The sequence below is a fragment of the Saccopteryx leptura genome, chromosome 4 (genome assembly GCF_036850995.1).
Source record: "Saccopteryx leptura isolate mSacLep1 chromosome 4, mSacLep1_pri_phased_curated, whole genome shotgun sequence".
NCBI classification, from domain to species: Eukaryota; Metazoa; Chordata; class Mammalia; order Chiroptera; family Emballonuridae; genus Saccopteryx; species Saccopteryx leptura.
The window spans coordinates 23,894,660-23,911,165 of NC_089506.1; the positions used below are offsets into that span (position 1 = coordinate 23,894,660).

Sequence of the window (16,506 nt, forward strand, 5' to 3'; positions counted from 1 at the left end):
TTGCATTTAATAGGGTAGAAATTGGCTTCATAAAGCAAACATAGAATCTCCTCAGAAACTTATCCTTCAAGCTAATGAAGAATTGTGTCCAAGGAACATCCATCTACCAAGGTTCATTTTTAGTTTTTTTTCTTTTTTAAGTTTTAAAAAAAAATTTAAGCAATTCAAATTATATTCAATTATACAGGCATCACACAGGTAAAATGGTTAAAGGTATTGTTTCTGTGTATTTTTTTTAGTCATTTAGGGGGTATGGGTCAGTGGGAGAAAGTTAAGTCATAGAATACTTGTCTTTGTCAGTAGGAAGTAGTTGAGTGTAGTATTTAGAAAATTGCTTTCACATTGATAGAGACGATGCATTGATATCACTGTTGAAGAATTCATAACCATATTTCCCTCTTGCTTGTAGGAGGTGGGAGGGGAATGTATACTTGTTGCCTAATTTTTAGTGCCCTTGCATGTTACTAGTCATTTATCAGGTCTTAAATATTGAGATAAACTGACATAACATTGTGTAAGTATGAAGTGTACACCGTATTGGTTTGATATATTTATCGATTGCAATATGATTACCACGGTAGCCTTAGCTAGGACTTTATTTTTATTTTCTAAATTGAATTTATTGGGGTGAAACTCTTAACATAATTATACAGGTTTCAGGTGCTCAATTCTGCAACACATCTCTGTACACTGTATTGTGTTTGTCCCTCGGATTCAAGTAACACCTTTCTTTATAAAGTCACATAATTACCATTCTTTTCTTGGGTTGAGAAATATTAAGATCTACTCTATTAGCAACTTTGAAGGTATAATATATATAGTATTGTTGACTATAATCACTATGTTGTGCATTAGAGGATCAGTTTTTCTTTTAAACTTCAAAACCTTTAAACTGTTTTAAATATAAACTTTAAAGAGCTTAAAACTCTTTTTCCACAGCTTTTTCTGAAAAAAGAATCAATTTTAAAAATCATCAGTTCTACAAGTAATATAATCTCATCTGCTTTTCTGAGTATAAAGATATGATGATTCACGTGGTAGATAATTACATTTTAACATTTGTGACAATTTAACTTTATTATTTTTCAGTTCCAAAACTGTGTCTTCAGGCAATGAACAGCATTCCTCTGATCAACTACCGATTGAATTAACTACAGAGAAAAAGGTTTGTTTTTATTAAAGAAGTGGTTTTTATTTATTTCACTTTTTATTGATACAGCATCTATTCTAAAATTTTATATTTTAATTTTCCTCCAATTAAATAGGAACATGCCATATATAAAAAAATTTAGAAAGAAAAGTGATATGAACAGAATAAAATATGCAGTATCTGATTCCTGGGTTTAAAAATAGAACAGTTAGAAGTATATATTTGAGAAAGTAACTTGATTTCTTTTAAACCTATTTAATAACTCCTTTGGCTTAGATTTTTTTTATCATATTATGATACTTATGGTTAATAGAAAACCAAGCCTGAGTTTTAAATGTTCTCATTAAAGTTGCGCGCGCGCACACACACACACACACACACACACACACACACACATACAATCTTGCTTTGTTTTTGGATCAATGATCACTATTACAGATTAAATATTACCCACAGGCAGCCTTCAGATAATTAGAACACTGGGGGTAATAGAAAAATCTGCTGAGTTAAATTTTTTGGTGAAGTTTTCTGCTTTATTGAAGTTATGCAGAATGTAATTAAATCGTTTTTGTAACTTGCTATGTTTCAAATAATTATTCTGATCATATATTCCTATAGGTTTGGGAGGGATGGGGCATGATGTTGCAGTTCTAACTATTTGAGGAATTATAGAAGTTAATAGTTCAAGAGTTATTGCAGGTAATTTATTTGATAATTTGGTTAGAAGAAAAATTGTGAGACATTATATCTTATATCTTATTTTCTTCATATTTAAAAAGTTTTTTGAAACTTATAATTTTTAAAAATGAACTTTTTTATGTTTAAAAGCAGTCTAACTTGGAGAAGATGTATTCCTTTGAAGTACTTGATAGAATTTCTTCTGGGAGTAACATTTCTACAAAAAGGTAAAGTTCAAAATTTTTATTTTATTTTATTTTTTACTTATTTTATTTATTGATTTATTTTTAGAAAGTGAAAGGAAGGGATACATATAGAGAGAAACATTGATTAATATTGTCCCACTTATTCATGCGTTCATTGGTTGAGTCCTTTTTTTTGGTGCTGTGCATGAGCGCACTCAAGAAAGAGAGACAGACGACACAGAGAGAGAGAAAGAGGGACAGATAGAGATAGACAGGAAGGGAGATGAGAAGCATCAACTCATAGTTGTGGCACTTTAGTTGTTCATTGATTGCTTTCTCATATGTGCTTTAATGGGGGTGGGGGGCTCCAGCAGAGCGAGTGACCCCTTGCTCAAGCCAGCAACTTGGGCTTCAAGCAGTGTGACTTTTGGGTTCAAGCCAGTGACCAAGGAGTCATATTTATGATCCCATGCTCAAGCCTGTGACCTTGTGTTCAAGCTGGCGAGCTTATACTCAAGCTGGCAACCTTAGGGTTTTGATCCTGGGACCTCAGGGTCCCAAGCCAATGCTCTATCCACTGCACCACTGCCTGGTCAGGCCATTGGTTGATTCTTGTATGTGCCCAGACTGGGGATGGAACCGGAAACCTTATCTACATGACCAACTGAGCTACCTAGCCAGGGCTAAAATTTTTATTTTTTATACTTAGTTAGCACTTTCTTTCCTAAAGAGGAAGGGCTATCAGTTTGGCTATTTCATTGACAGAAGAAAAAGTTAAAGCATAAGTCTCCAATCTTATAATTATTGAAGCAGACTTATAAAATGATAGTAATAATATTAATTTAATAGCTAATACTTCTGGGTATTATTATTTGCTAGGCCCTATGTTAAGTGCTAAGCCTTTTATATATAATAGCTCATTTCATTCTTACAACAACCTATGGTTTAGCTACTGTTATTTATTTTCATTTTATAGTTGAAGATGCAGATGGCTAATTTAGTTAACTTGCTCAAGAGCCTACAGCTCACGGCAGAACTGACGTTCAAGTCTATATTTGTCCACCTCTAGCATCCAAACACTAATTACTTGTATTTGTGTGCAATATATCTTCTCACCTAAACACTAACTAATTGTATTTGTATGAGATGTGTATTCACACTCACATTAAGAAAAGATTTTATGGCAACATAAAATGGTAGGTATTAGGTAGAGAATAAAGATAATGTCCTACAGGTGTGGGCAAAAGTAAGTTTACAGTTTTGAGTATGCAAAACACATTTTATTCTTGTATTGTTTATTAATTTATTATTTTTTTTATAGAGACAGAGAGAGAGTCAGAGAGAGGGATAGATAGGGACAGACAGATAGGGACGGAGAGAGATGAGAAGCATCAATCATCAGTTTTTCGTTGCGAAACCTTAGTTGTTCATTGATTGCTTTCTCATATGTGCCTTGACTGCGGGCCTTGCTTGAGCCAGTGACCTTGGGTCCAAGCTGGTGAGCTTTTTCCTCAAGCCAGATGAACCCGTGCTCAAGATGGCAACCTCGGGGTCTCGAACCTGGGTTCTCTGCATCCCAGTCCAACGCTCTATCCACTGTGCCACCACCTGGTCATGCTGTATTGTTTATTAATTATTGTATTAATTTTCATACGAACAACTGCAAGCCTACTTTGCTCACCCCTATATTGTACTTTCAAGTTTAATATTTGATTTTCTGACTTCATAAAAGTGTGGAGAAAGTACTGACTTACAGAAGGTCTTTTTTTTTTTTGTACTTTTCTGAAGCTGGAAACGGGGAGGCAGTCAGACAGACTCCCGCATGCGCCCGACCGGGATCCACCCGGCATGCCCACCAGGGGGTGATGCTCTGCTGCAATCAGAGCCATTCTAGTGCCTGAGGCAGAGGCCACAGAGCCATCCTCAGTGCCCGGGCAAACTTTGCTCCAGTAGAGCCTCGGCTGCGGGAGGGGAAGAGAGAGACAGAGAGGAAGGAGAGGGGGAGGGGTGGAGAAGCAGATGGGTGCCTCTCCTGTGTGCCCTGGCCGGGAATGGAACCTGGGACTCCTGCACGCCAGGCCAACGCTCTACCACTGAGCCAACCGGCCAGGGGCACTAACTTTTTTTTTTTTTAAATTTTCATTGATTTGAGAGAGAGAGGAAAGAAGAGAGAGAGAGAAAGAGAGAGAAGCGTCAACCCGTTGTTTCACTTAGTTCCATTTAGTTGTCTACTCATTGATTGCTTCTTGTCCATGCCCTGACCAGGGGCCCAGCCCGTGCACCAGGGGTGGTGCACCAGGTCAATGCTTTTAGCTACCGAGCCACCTGTCCAGGGCCAAGGCTCATATTCTAAGATTTGCTTACTTAGTTAGATAACACTACTTTGGATCTGACTGAAATATTTACGATAATACCAGTCTCCCACCCCAAACAATTTCATCTTGTTTGGATATGTAGTATGTGATTATTATGTTTTATGTGAACAAAAGGTTTTTTAAGGAGTATACAAAACAGTATATTCATTCAATATACTGAAGCATTTCTTCATTTATTTACTGTGTTTTTACTAGGCGTTTTCTTTGTGCCAGTGCTATTCTAGGCACTGGGACTCAGTGGGGAATAATAGCGACATAGCCACTGGCCCTCCCAGAGTTTATACTCTAGTGGGATGCCCAGGTAAGGGAGCATAAACTTACCATCCCGGGTGATAACACTTTGGAGACACATTTTGTAAGTTACACTTGCGGTTTAAGTAGAAGTTAGTCAGGTGAAGTGAGGGGAAGCTTTCTAAGCAGAGCAGTGGCCCAGTAGTAGAAGCCTGAAAGCGAGCGGATACGGCATGATTGAGGAGTTCAGCTGAATGCTAGCGATTACCTGGGGGGCGGGCAGATAAGGGAGCGGTAAAATTTAAGGCTGGAGAATCAAATAGGGTCCAGAATATCCAGTTTCTTTCATGCACTCAGGTTGATCATAAAAGCAGTTTGGAACTAAGGAAAGGTTTTAAGTAAAACAGAGACATGATTGAGAAGAGGGAAGAGGTGTTGACACATTTTCTGTAGATCAGCAGCCAGTAAATATTTTAGGCTGGGAGAGCCATATGGTGTCTATCTCAACTATTCAGCTTTGCCGTGTGGCCCCACAGCAGCCAGAGGTGATATGTAAACGAATGGGTGTGGCTGCGTGCCAATAAAACTTTATTTATGGACGATGAAATTTGAATTTCATATAATCTTCACATGTCACAGAATGTTCTTTTGGGTTTTTTTAACCATTTGAAAATGTAAAGGACCGTTCTTAACCTACAGGCTTTCCCAGAACAGACGCATTTGGCCTGTGCACCCTAGTGAGCAGACCCTTGATGGATTCCGGGCAGTGGGAGGGGGTGGATTGCAGGAGGACCAGGGTGGGAGGGACACAGAGAAGGAGGCTATTGTAGTGGCATCGGCAAGAGCTGGTGGGAGCTTACACAAGGGGAGTGGCTGTGGGCATGGTGAGAAGTAGGCAAGAGAGGTAGGAGGTGAATTGTTATGACTCAGTGATTGAAAAGAGAGGTGGGTTAAGGAAAATGCAGGGTTTGAACATAACCCTTAAGTTCCGTCTTCACGGGTGATAGCGTTTTCATGCCCTCCCTCGGCAGTATAAGAGGAACACGGGCTTGAGGGGTTGGGTGTTTAGGGAATGAGTTTAAAATTGTTCAGTGATAGACACACTGAGTTTGAGGTACAGTACCTGTTGAGTGTTAGCCAGAAATTAACGTGGGCTCAGTGTACAGAAGTGAGAAAGATGTTTATTTGAAAGTTCATTTGAATTTTCATTAAAATAATACATGTATATGGTTTTAAAGTCACTTGATGTCGAAAGACATATAACAAAGTATACCAGTTCTCACCCTTCCCAGACCTACTTTGTTCTGTTTTATAAAAGCCGTCCTCCTCAGATATTCCAGCTGGCTTGTCGTCTTTGGTATTTGCCACCAGATTTCTAAGTGACGTGCTTAGATTACTATTTTTTGACTTACCAGTTTTAGAAATTTTCTGTTTTCACCCTGTAATTAGGGCTTATTTCCCACATCCCTTTCCCTTCTTTTCCCTCCATCAGTTCTCCCCCAGCCCAACAGAATTATATTTCAAGCTTTCACATTATTGAATTTTTTACATTATTATATCTAGTCAAATATTACATACTACTAAGCCACACTGTGTTACTATGTTTTTATGTTATTAATTTAATTTTCCTTGAGGTTAATTATTATCTTTTTTTTTGTGCTTTGTTTGGTTTTTAGTGTTCCTGTTATTAATTTTTCTTTTCTCCGATTCTCAAACTCTTTTTGTTTGTTTTCTCTCTTGGAGAGTTACTTGACTTTATATTCCCTCCCATCTAATGAAGTTCTAATTTTAGTTATCAAACTTTTAGTTTTTATGAACTATTTCTTGCTCTCTTCTTTAATATATAGCAGTCTTGTTTCATGAATGCTGCAGTATCTCTACTTACCTGTGATGATATTCATTTACAGTTATTTTGAACTTTCCTTCTTTATGCTTACGATAGCATTCAAAGGCAAAATATTTTTTATTTAACATTTTTCATATGTATCTCTGCTTTAGGGTCATATTACCCAGAATTTTGCCAGTATATATGATAAAGTTTATTTGTGCAATAATTTAAAATATCATTTTGCAAACAGTATGTTACTATAAAGATTTCCATAAATGTTAAGATGAAGGTTAATATAATTATTTAAAACAAATTTGTAATTGTCTTGAGTAACATGACATTATTAATTTTTTGCACTGGAGTTGTCTTTCCTCAGGTTCAAATCTATTTAGTTTTAGTGATGGGATTTGATAATTGTGAAAATGAAATCTTTCTTTACATTGTAGATTTTGAATTCTTGCAATAGAGAAATTTATAAACAGTTCTTAAATAGCAAACCTCTTCTCCCCTTTTCTCTCCAAAAACAGGAATTTATTGAAATTTGTCATTTTTTATATAGGCTATTCTATATCATTTCATTTTTATAACTTTTCCTCTTTATAATTAATCAGTGAGAATGCTGCTTGTAGAAATTGGTTTTCTATCTAGTTTGCTGCCACCTGCATATCATACCACGTTGTTTGCTCATTGAGTGTTATGTATCCTTCTTTTTAGAAGTCAAAAGCAAAATTACTTATTTTTGTTTGTTTGATTTTGAAGAATATTGTTAATAATTTGATAAATCTTATGCTAACATTCCCCACCAATTAAAAATTAGTGATATCACAGCAAAGAATCATAGCTTGTATCCCACTTGGCTAATAAAAAAAGTGTTACCTTATTTTTGTACAGATAAGGAGTATTTTATTTCAAAGCATTTGGTTGAACAGGAGGATCGGACAAATGCCGTTCTTAAGCACACCAATTTTAGGTATACTAAATGGAATTTGATGAACTCAAATTACAGTTTTAACTTTACCACCGTGATGAATGTGTTTGACCTAAAATGTTTTAAAATCTAGGCTGTCATAGAAGTAACAATTGCCTTACTGGTATTGGGAAGAATAAATGTTAGTGTGAGACTTGGAAAGATAGTCTCATTTTGGGGTGAAATAAAAAATGAACTTGGAGAAATAAAAACTTGTATTATTTATTTTCTTTTTAATATTTTAGCATCCCGCCGCAATCCCCAGGAAAGTCTTACAAGTCATCAGAACCTGTTATTTTAGCTCAAGAGCAGGAGACTCAGGTAAGACTTCTGTAGAAAAGCAGTTAGTTTGCGAGAGGATAGCTATGATTCTGTGCATGCTGAAAATTCTGTTTCCAGGATTTTAAAACTTGTTCTTCAGTTAAGAGTCTGAGATATAGTTCAGTTTATTTGTCATCCAAAGGGGAAATGTAAGATCTGAAACTCTAAAAATGAAGGACTGGATTTTACTATGTACACTTTAAAAAATACTGAGTTGTTTCTTTGTTCTTTGTTCAGACTATATTATATGTCAAATTGTTGGATGCTAGGCAGAAACATGCCAATAAGGTGAATATTCCTCCAGCTATTCTGGCAACAAATAAGATACTGATGGATATGGCCCAAATGAGGTAAACTGCCTGTTTGTTTATGTCCTAACTTAAATTTCTTCCAATGTAAGAGTTTTGTAAAGTATATCTTAAGTGATGATGACTGTTGGTGACTTCCACATTTTCCATGCTGCTACTGGTGATCTCTTCCTTGAACTTTAGTCCTGTGTGTCCATGAGAATGAAAACCAACAGTCTTCAGCAAGCAGGTCCAGTACATAAAAAATCTGTCAAAATCCACCAACACATCATACATGGATTCCATGCAACTACGAAACTCTTCTGAACTCCTTGTTTTGGTTAGTCATCCATTATGGTCCCAATCACACATGTCTGAAACTTCTGGTATTACTTTCACTCCTCTGACCTGTGTCCCCTTCATACTGTTATTTTGTTTTTTGGACTTTTTCATTTAAGTGTTTTCTGTGTGTCTGTCTCTGCCTTCCTCACTTGTTTTAGTAGCACTGTGTTAGTTTGGATCTTTACTCTTGGACTTTTGCAAAGGCCTTTTGGCCAGTTATTCTTTCCTGAGCCTCTCTCTCTTTCTGTTTCATTTGATAAATGACTACCAAATTAATCTTTATTATGTTGTATTTCTGCTTACCTAGTTTACTGCTGTATTAATTTATTTAGCTTACAATTTAAGACCCTCCATTTATGGACTTAAACCTACTTTTCCATTTAAGTCACAGAATTTTAAATGCGTAATCTTACTCAGGTATTTTTTTTTATCATGTGTTGAAGACCCCTTTTCAAATTCCATAGACTTAATTAATTAATTAATTAATCTTTTTTAAAAATTTTTATTTTTTAAATTTTTTTGTATTTTCCTGAAGCTAGAAATGGGGAGAGACAGTCAGACAGACTCCTTCCTGCATGCGCCCGACTGGGATCCACCCGGCACGCCCACCAGGGGGCGAAGCTCTGCCCATCAGGGGGCGATGCTCTGCCCCTCCGGGGCGTCGCTCTGTCGCAACCAGAGCCACTCTAGCGCCTGGGGCAGAGGCCAAGGAGCCATCCCCAGCGCCCGGGCCATCTTTGCTCCAATGGAGCCTCGGCTGCGGGAGGGGAAGAGAGAGACAGAGAGGAAGGAGAGGGGGAGGGGTGGAGAAGTAGATGGGCGCTTCTCCTGTGTGCCCTGGCTGGGAATCAAACCTGGGACTTCTGCATGCCAGGCCAACGCTCTGCCACTGAGCCAACCGGCCAGGGCCAAATTTATTTACTTTCCCAAGTGAAAGGAGGGAAGATAGAGGGACAGACTCCTGCATGCGCCCGACCAAGATCCAGCCAGCAACCATCATCGAGGCTGATGTTCTGCTGATCTGGGGCCATGCTCACAACCAATCTATTTTTTAGTGCCTTGAGGTAGAACCTCCATGGAGCCATCCTCAGCGCCCAGGGCTGATGCACTCTAACCAATTGAGTCATGGCTATGGGAGGAGAGGAGAGAGAGAGAGAGAGAGAAGGAGGAGAGTGAGGGGTGGAGAAACAGATGGCCGCTTCTCCTGTGTGCCAGAGCAGGAACCAGGACATCTACATGCCAGGCCGATACTCTACCACTGAGCCAACGGGCCAGGGCTGGCCATAGATTCATTTATAGTGGTGCTTCTGCCTGGTAATTCCATCTGTGGCACTTATCATACATGCTTTATTTATTTTTTTGTTATTAGTGACATACATTTATTATTTAGATTTCAAACTCTGTATAACAATATGTTCCTCAATTTTTTGCCTTTCAAAGCACTTAGCACAATGCTTAATAAACACTATGTGGTTAATAAAAATTAGAAATTATTTCCAAAGAAGAATTGCTTGATAATTTTTTTTATGCTTCTTTTAAAAAAATTATTTTTATAGAATCGTCATGGGGATGTAAAGTATAGCATAGGGAATAAAGTCAATAATATTGTATTAGCTATAAATGGTGTCAGATGGGTATTAGATTTATCAGTGATCACTTTGTAGGTTATATTTATATAAATGTCTAATCCCTATGTTGTACAACTGAAACTAGTATAATATTGCATGTCAACTGTAATTGAAAAATAAAAAAATTATTTAAAAATTGCTTATGTCAATAAGTTTTATCCAAGAGATACTTCATTAGTGTAGGACAGGGGTCCCCAAACTTTTTACACAGGGGGCCAGTTCACTGTCCCTCAGACCGTTGGAGGGCCGGACTATAAAAAAAACTATGAACAAATCCCTATGCACACTGCACATATCTTATTTTACAGTAAAAAAAACAAAACAGGAACAAATACAATATTTAAAATAAAGAACAAGTAAATTTAAATCAACAAACTGACCAGTATTTCAATGGGAACTATGCTCCTCTCACTGACCACCAATGAAAGAGGTGCCCCTTCCAGAAGTGCGGCGGGGGCCGGATAAATGGCCTCAGGGGGCCGCATGCGGCCCGCGGGCCGTAGTTTGGGGACCCTTGGTGTAGGATTTTCTAATATTACATAGTACTTATATCTTATAATAATTATTTCATTAAAATAACTATTTCATTAAAAATAAAAATATTCAAAGACCACACTCTAATATAAATATTTAGTGAAGATATCTAAAGGAAAAGGAGTAACCATTAGATTGGCATATTTTTTATAGGAGTATTCATCACTTTTATAGGAGTAAATATTAGATTAGCATTATTGGCGTATAGTCTCTTGGTTTTTGGATACAATAAGAAATAATTGAGTTAAAAGACTATAAAGGGGTTAGGTTTATTGTTACAGGTAAATATAAATACTTTATAGATACTGCATGAGACTTTCTGAGTTTCTTAGCCGTTTAGTTGTCCTCCATTAGTAACTTATAGTTTTTCTTCTCAAGTCTACAAAAATAACAATAATGACAAGATCAGGAATAAAGTAGAACTTTAGCCTATTTATGTTAATGGCCTGTTTACCAGTTAGTACTGTGTTTTTGTGGTGGTGGTGGTGGTGGTATTTTTATTCATAAATTATTAAAACTGCCAAATACCAGCCATGTTGCTAGAGTGATAATATTTCAGTGACTTGTTAACTTTTAAATTTGTTTAAATGACAGACCTACCACAGTGGAAGATGTGAAAAGGATTGAAGGTGTGTCTGAAGGCAGAGCTACTATGTTGGCCCCCCTGTTGGAAGTCATCAGACATTTCTGTCAAATAAATAATATTCAGGTAAAATACTTGGTTTACAGAAGTTCCAAAAGAACAAACATTTTTGACAATTTCAGGAATACTTCTATAAAGCAACATTTTCTCCCTTTATTTTCATTTCTATACCAGATACTTAGAAAATAAATTCACATTGTTTTTGCAGTAAATCAGCTAAGAACGTTAGTTACCGTATTTCCCCATGTATAAGAAGCTCCCATGTATAAGGCATACCTTAATTTTGGGGCCAAAAAATGTATTACATAAAGTTATTGAACTCAAGTTTTAGTCATCATAAAATTCATACAACTCCTCATCACTGTCAAAACTCTCATCCATTAGCTTTGTCCTCATCTGTGTCTGATGACAAATCACTGTCTTCATTTATTGCCTCGTCCTCAGTTCCATCTATGGCGTTTGAAATGCCACACTTCTTAAATGACTTGACAACCTCTGTATAAGACACACCCAGTTTTTGGACCTCAGATTTTTCTAAACAGGGTGCGTCTTATACATGGGGAAATACAACACCTATTTTTTTTTTTTTTTTTTGTATTTTTCTGAAGCTGGAAACAGGGACGCAGTCAGACAGACTCCCGCATGCGCCTGACCGGGATCCACCCGGCACGCCCACCAGGGGGGGTGCTCTGCCCATCTGGGGCCTCGCTCTGTTGAGACCAGAGCCACTCTAGCGCCTGGGGCAGAGGCCAAGGAGCCATCCCCAGCACCCGGGCCATCTTTTTGCTCCAATGGAGCCTCGGCTGCGGGAGGGGAAGAGAGAGACAGAAAGGAAGGAGGGGGGGGAGAAGCAGATGGGCGCTTCTCCTGTGTGCCCTGGCCGGGAATCGAACCCGGGACTTCTGCACACCAGGCCGATGCTCTACCACTGAGCCAACTGGCCAGGGCCCAACACCTAATTTTTAAGATGTTAACTAAAGTTGTTGTCTAGGCTGTTTATGTCTATTTTGTTGCGAGGTTTTGCTTTAAAATTTGAATAAGTACTGTATTTTAGGTTAATAAGTTATTTACCTTCAAATGTAGATAGAAATTAAAGCTGAAAAACTATCCCTGCCATCACCTGGAAAAGAGCCCAGCACTTTGTTTTCCTTACTGTTTGTCGTGTTCCCTAGTTCATCTCCCCTTCCGGTCATGCTGCCTTTTGCTATTAGGTATTCCGGTCACGCTGCCTTTTGCTATTAGGTAGTCTCATGGACTCCTCTTTCTTCGTATCCTTTATTTCCTGTTGCTCCACCATTTACGACCATTCTACAGGGTTGTTTGGGTTTCTTTCTTTCAACTCCACATGCAAACTCTAGCACCAAAGGAGATTGGATCTCACTTTAGAAATTATTCTCTAACTCTAAGTAGAAAACTCTTCTGCTTTTTGTATGTAGTATATCTTTTAATATAGGATATCTTTGGCAACTTCAAATTTTCTTTTCATATTTTTATACAAGATACGTGAAAATTCCTTATATTTCATATTGGATATTTTGAAAATGAAATTATAATTTTTTAATAATTTGATAAAGAATTTCATGCCAGTGGTAACTTGAGTAAGTTTTCTCTTTGGACACCTGATGATAAGATCTTTTTTTTATGCATTAGTGGTTTTATTTAATAATGAAAGAATTATGCTCCCAAACCCTCTTCAGAAGAGTAATTGAAGTAGGGCAAAAGATAGGGTAGATATGAAACTTTTGATCCTTCAGGATAGGGGAAATGGCTGTTAATTTCTGGTGGTTAGGAATTATGCCTGGACTAGTCTACAAACTGAAACCATTTACTAAAAGAAATAAATTAATAAACTTTAGTGTTTATTAAGCCAGCTTTGTGATTCACCACTTTCATTAAGCTAACATATTTACTTAAAATTTTGAAATAAAATTTAAATATTGTCATAATACAAATCAGAGTTATAAATATGAGGACATGGGTATTAAACTCATTAAGATGGCCATTTAGGAAAAATAAGTTAAAATCATTTTGTAGCCTGACCAGGCGGTGGCGCAGTGGATAGAGCGTCAAACTGGGATGTGGAAGACCCAGGTTCGAGACCCTGAGGTTGCCAGCTTGAGCCCAGCTCATCTGGTTTGAGCAAAAGCTCACCAGCTTGGACCCAAGGTCGCTGGCTCGAGCAACGGGTTACTCGGTCTGCTTAAGACCCATGGTCAAGGCACATATGAGAAAGCAATCAATGAACAACTAAGGTGCCACAATGAAAAACTGATGATTGATGCTTCTCATCTCTCTGCGTTCCTGTCTGTCTGTCCCTATCTATCCCTCTCTCTGTCTAAATAAATAAATAAATAAACAAACAAAATCTTTAGTAAAGTTAAAAAAAATCATTTTGTAGAAATACATTTTATGAGAATTGTTTTTATTTTAAATTTATTTTATTTTACTTAAAAATATTTTTATTGAATTTATCGGGGTGACATAGGTTAATAACATTATAGAGGTTCCAGGTGTACAATTCTACATATTGTGTTCCATCTGTGCATTTTGCTGTGTGCACCCCCAGTCAGGTCTCCTTCCATCACCACTTACCCCTCTATAATCTTTTCTCCCTCTCCCCATCCCCTTTCCCTCTGGTAAGAGCAATGCTTGGAGAGGCATTGCTTACTTTTGTTTTTCTGCCTTTCCTGTTTATATGTTTCCATAATTGATTGTTCTCTGTTTACATAGTCTTTTATCTACATAGAGTATGATTTGATTAGATGTTTTGCTTATTAGAGTCACATTCTAGCCCTACCTTCTTGGGGTTATTACTCTATTAATTTGCATAGGATTTAGATTTCCTAAAGCCTGTAGTCAGTCACACATTTACAGAGGATGATCATGTTTTTGTCCCATAAGTCCTAAAATCTTTGTGTATTTACTAGTGTAACTCCCAGGGGTCACATTTCTAAGACTGGTATAGGATATCCTGTAGTTGCCTCCAGGTATAGACTACACTGTAGTCCTGAGGAATCTGGCTCATGGAGTTTGATTTTAGGCATTCCTGGAAACTCGAGGCCAATGTGCCTGTGTTAAAGTCTTAGATGGAAACACTGTATTTTCATTTAATAAAAATGTTCTTCGACAATCTAGGGGTGCCTAGAAAACACCTGGAGATCTTAGGTCTCATGGTGTTGTGTGACTTCTTGTTCGCCACGCTACAGTTGTTCCAGGTAGCTGTGAGCTCACCTACCAGCTCATTCTTCATTTAGGGTAGGAACGGACTAGTGTGGGTTACAATAAACCCACGTTAAGTTAGTTCTTTTAACTTAATTCTTTTAACCTAGTATTGGCTTTTATGTTTTGGAAGATAAAGTTGGCATTTTGGAGGGAAACTCTTCATGTATTTATGTGAATCCTACTTCATGTAATTGTAACTCACTTGGTCTTTACCTTTTATCAAGCTTTAAAAAAAAATTCTAGTTTTTCTTCATCTTATTTTTTAATCCTTTATTTCTTTTTTCTTTAAATGTTGTAATGAATCATATTTGAGAATTTACATAATGTTTCAAGAGCCACAGTTTCTATGTCTTTTTTAAACTATATGTATGTAATTATGATGTTTTTCTTTAAAATATGTTAGGATTTGGGGCTATAGGTCCTAAATGTGAATATTAATTATTTTTATTCATTCATTTAATATTCACTTTCAGCAGGGTTAGGGGACTTAATATTTACAGGCAGAATGGTTCACATTATAGCTCATTTTTAATGCTCTTTTACTGGCTAAAGGGAAGACTAGAACTATCTACTTCTATAACGATGTTTACTATTACAAATATTTTATTAAAAGCTTATTTCCTCTAGCCTTATTTTACCTTTAGAAATCAATATGTAAAAACAACAACAACAAAAAACCTTTTGTGGGCTCCTCATTAAAAGGGAATTTTTCACTGTTCCTTAGAGGGTATTTTTTGTTATTTTTTTTCCCCTAGTACCTACTGATCATATTGGATAGTGTTTCTATTATTATATTGATATTATTATTCATCATTTGTGTTACATTTAAAATTTTGTAGACTGACCTCTTTTCAAGTACAAAACCTGAAGAAGAACAGAAGGAATGTCTGGTGGCAAAAAGCAAAGAATGCCTGCTTTCACCGTCTGCAGCCATTGTATATTCTTTATTCCAGGAAAAAAAGATGTCTTTGGTAAGTGTGACTTTCATGTTAGAGGGAATTTTTAAATTTGTCTAAACACATGTTTTATCCGCTTTTTAACATTAAAGTTTTGACTTGGGATACATTTTTTCTGGTTCTACAATATTTTATATTGTTTCATTTTATATTTAATTTAGAACAGAATGTCATTTTCTTTTTCTGCTGAGCCTATTGCTCTGTTAATTAAGTAAAAAGAACAAGTATAGTTTGGCCATTATTATCTTTTAGAGCAGGGGTAGTCAACCTTTTTATACCTACCGCCCACTTTTTTATCTCTATTAGTAGTAAAATTTTCTAACCGCCCACCGGTTCCACAGTAATGGTGATTTATAAAGTAGGGAAGTAACTTTATAAAATTTATAAAGCAGAGTTACAGCAAGTTAAAGCATATAATAATAAGTACTTACCAAGTACTTTATGTCGGCTTTTCGCTAAATTTGACAGAATAAATCTGTATAAAACAACTTACCTATAGTTAAATCTATCTTTTTATTTATACTTTGGTTGCTCCGCTACTGCCCACCATGAAAGCTGGAATGCCCACTAGTGGGCGGTAGGGACCAGGTTGACTACCACTAATTTAGAGGTTCTGTCAGAGGTGCTGATAAACATATTTACAGGTTAGGAATAGTAGAGCTGCTATATTTTTAGACTACTCAGATTAGTAGTTATAAAACTGTTAGTATATGTATTTATAAGAAATAATCTCCAAGATACGTTATTTGGTAAAAAGAAAAAGGAAGTTGCAGGGCAGTGTGAAAAACAAATGTGTAAGTGTGTGTGTGTGTGTATGCTTGTATATTCATCAAGTTACTTTTTACTCTGTATCCTCTGGAACTGTTCTACTTTTTTAAACCATGCCTGATGCTCTTTGGAAAAAATCTAATTACTGTGAAAAATAACCATACTTCATATTTCTTCACTGTTCTGGCATAAATCCTAAGGCTGTTGAATGTTTTTTTTTTTTAATACAGTACAAAATGGAGAGTATATCTTAGTAAAATGGGGACAGAATGAGGCTTCCAGCTAAGTTTAACTAACAGGAATTCCTATCCTCTCTGACAATAAATTAACTTAGAACAAGCTTTTTGGTCTGATGCCTGGTTTTTCTATTCTGCCTCCATCCTCTGGGCCA

At 36.7% G+C, this 16,506-nt stretch overlaps 1 protein-coding gene across 5 annotated transcripts in view; it reads left to right on the forward strand.

Annotated features, from left to right (window-relative positions):
* WRN (WRN RecQ like helicase) overlaps positions 1-16,506 on the forward strand; it is a 142,085-nt gene that overhangs the window by 98,245 nt on the left and 27,334 nt on the right. For 4 of the 5 annotated variants that reach the window (XM_066380290.1, XM_066380291.1, XM_066380294.1 and 1 more), the window contains exons 25-31: positions 14-111; positions 1,090-1,165; positions 1,979-2,055; positions 7,660-7,735; positions 7,973-8,085; positions 11,121-11,235; positions 15,231-15,362. In XM_066380290.1, coding sequence (XP_066236387.1) covers positions 14-111; positions 1,090-1,165; positions 1,979-2,055; positions 7,660-7,735; positions 7,973-8,085; positions 11,121-11,235; positions 15,231-15,362 — 687 coding nt within the window. The remainder of the gene's footprint in view (positions 1-13; positions 112-1,089; positions 1,166-1,978; positions 2,056-7,659; positions 7,736-7,972; positions 8,086-11,120; positions 11,236-15,230; positions 15,363-16,506) is intronic. The other variant, XM_066380292.1, reaches the window with a different exon arrangement.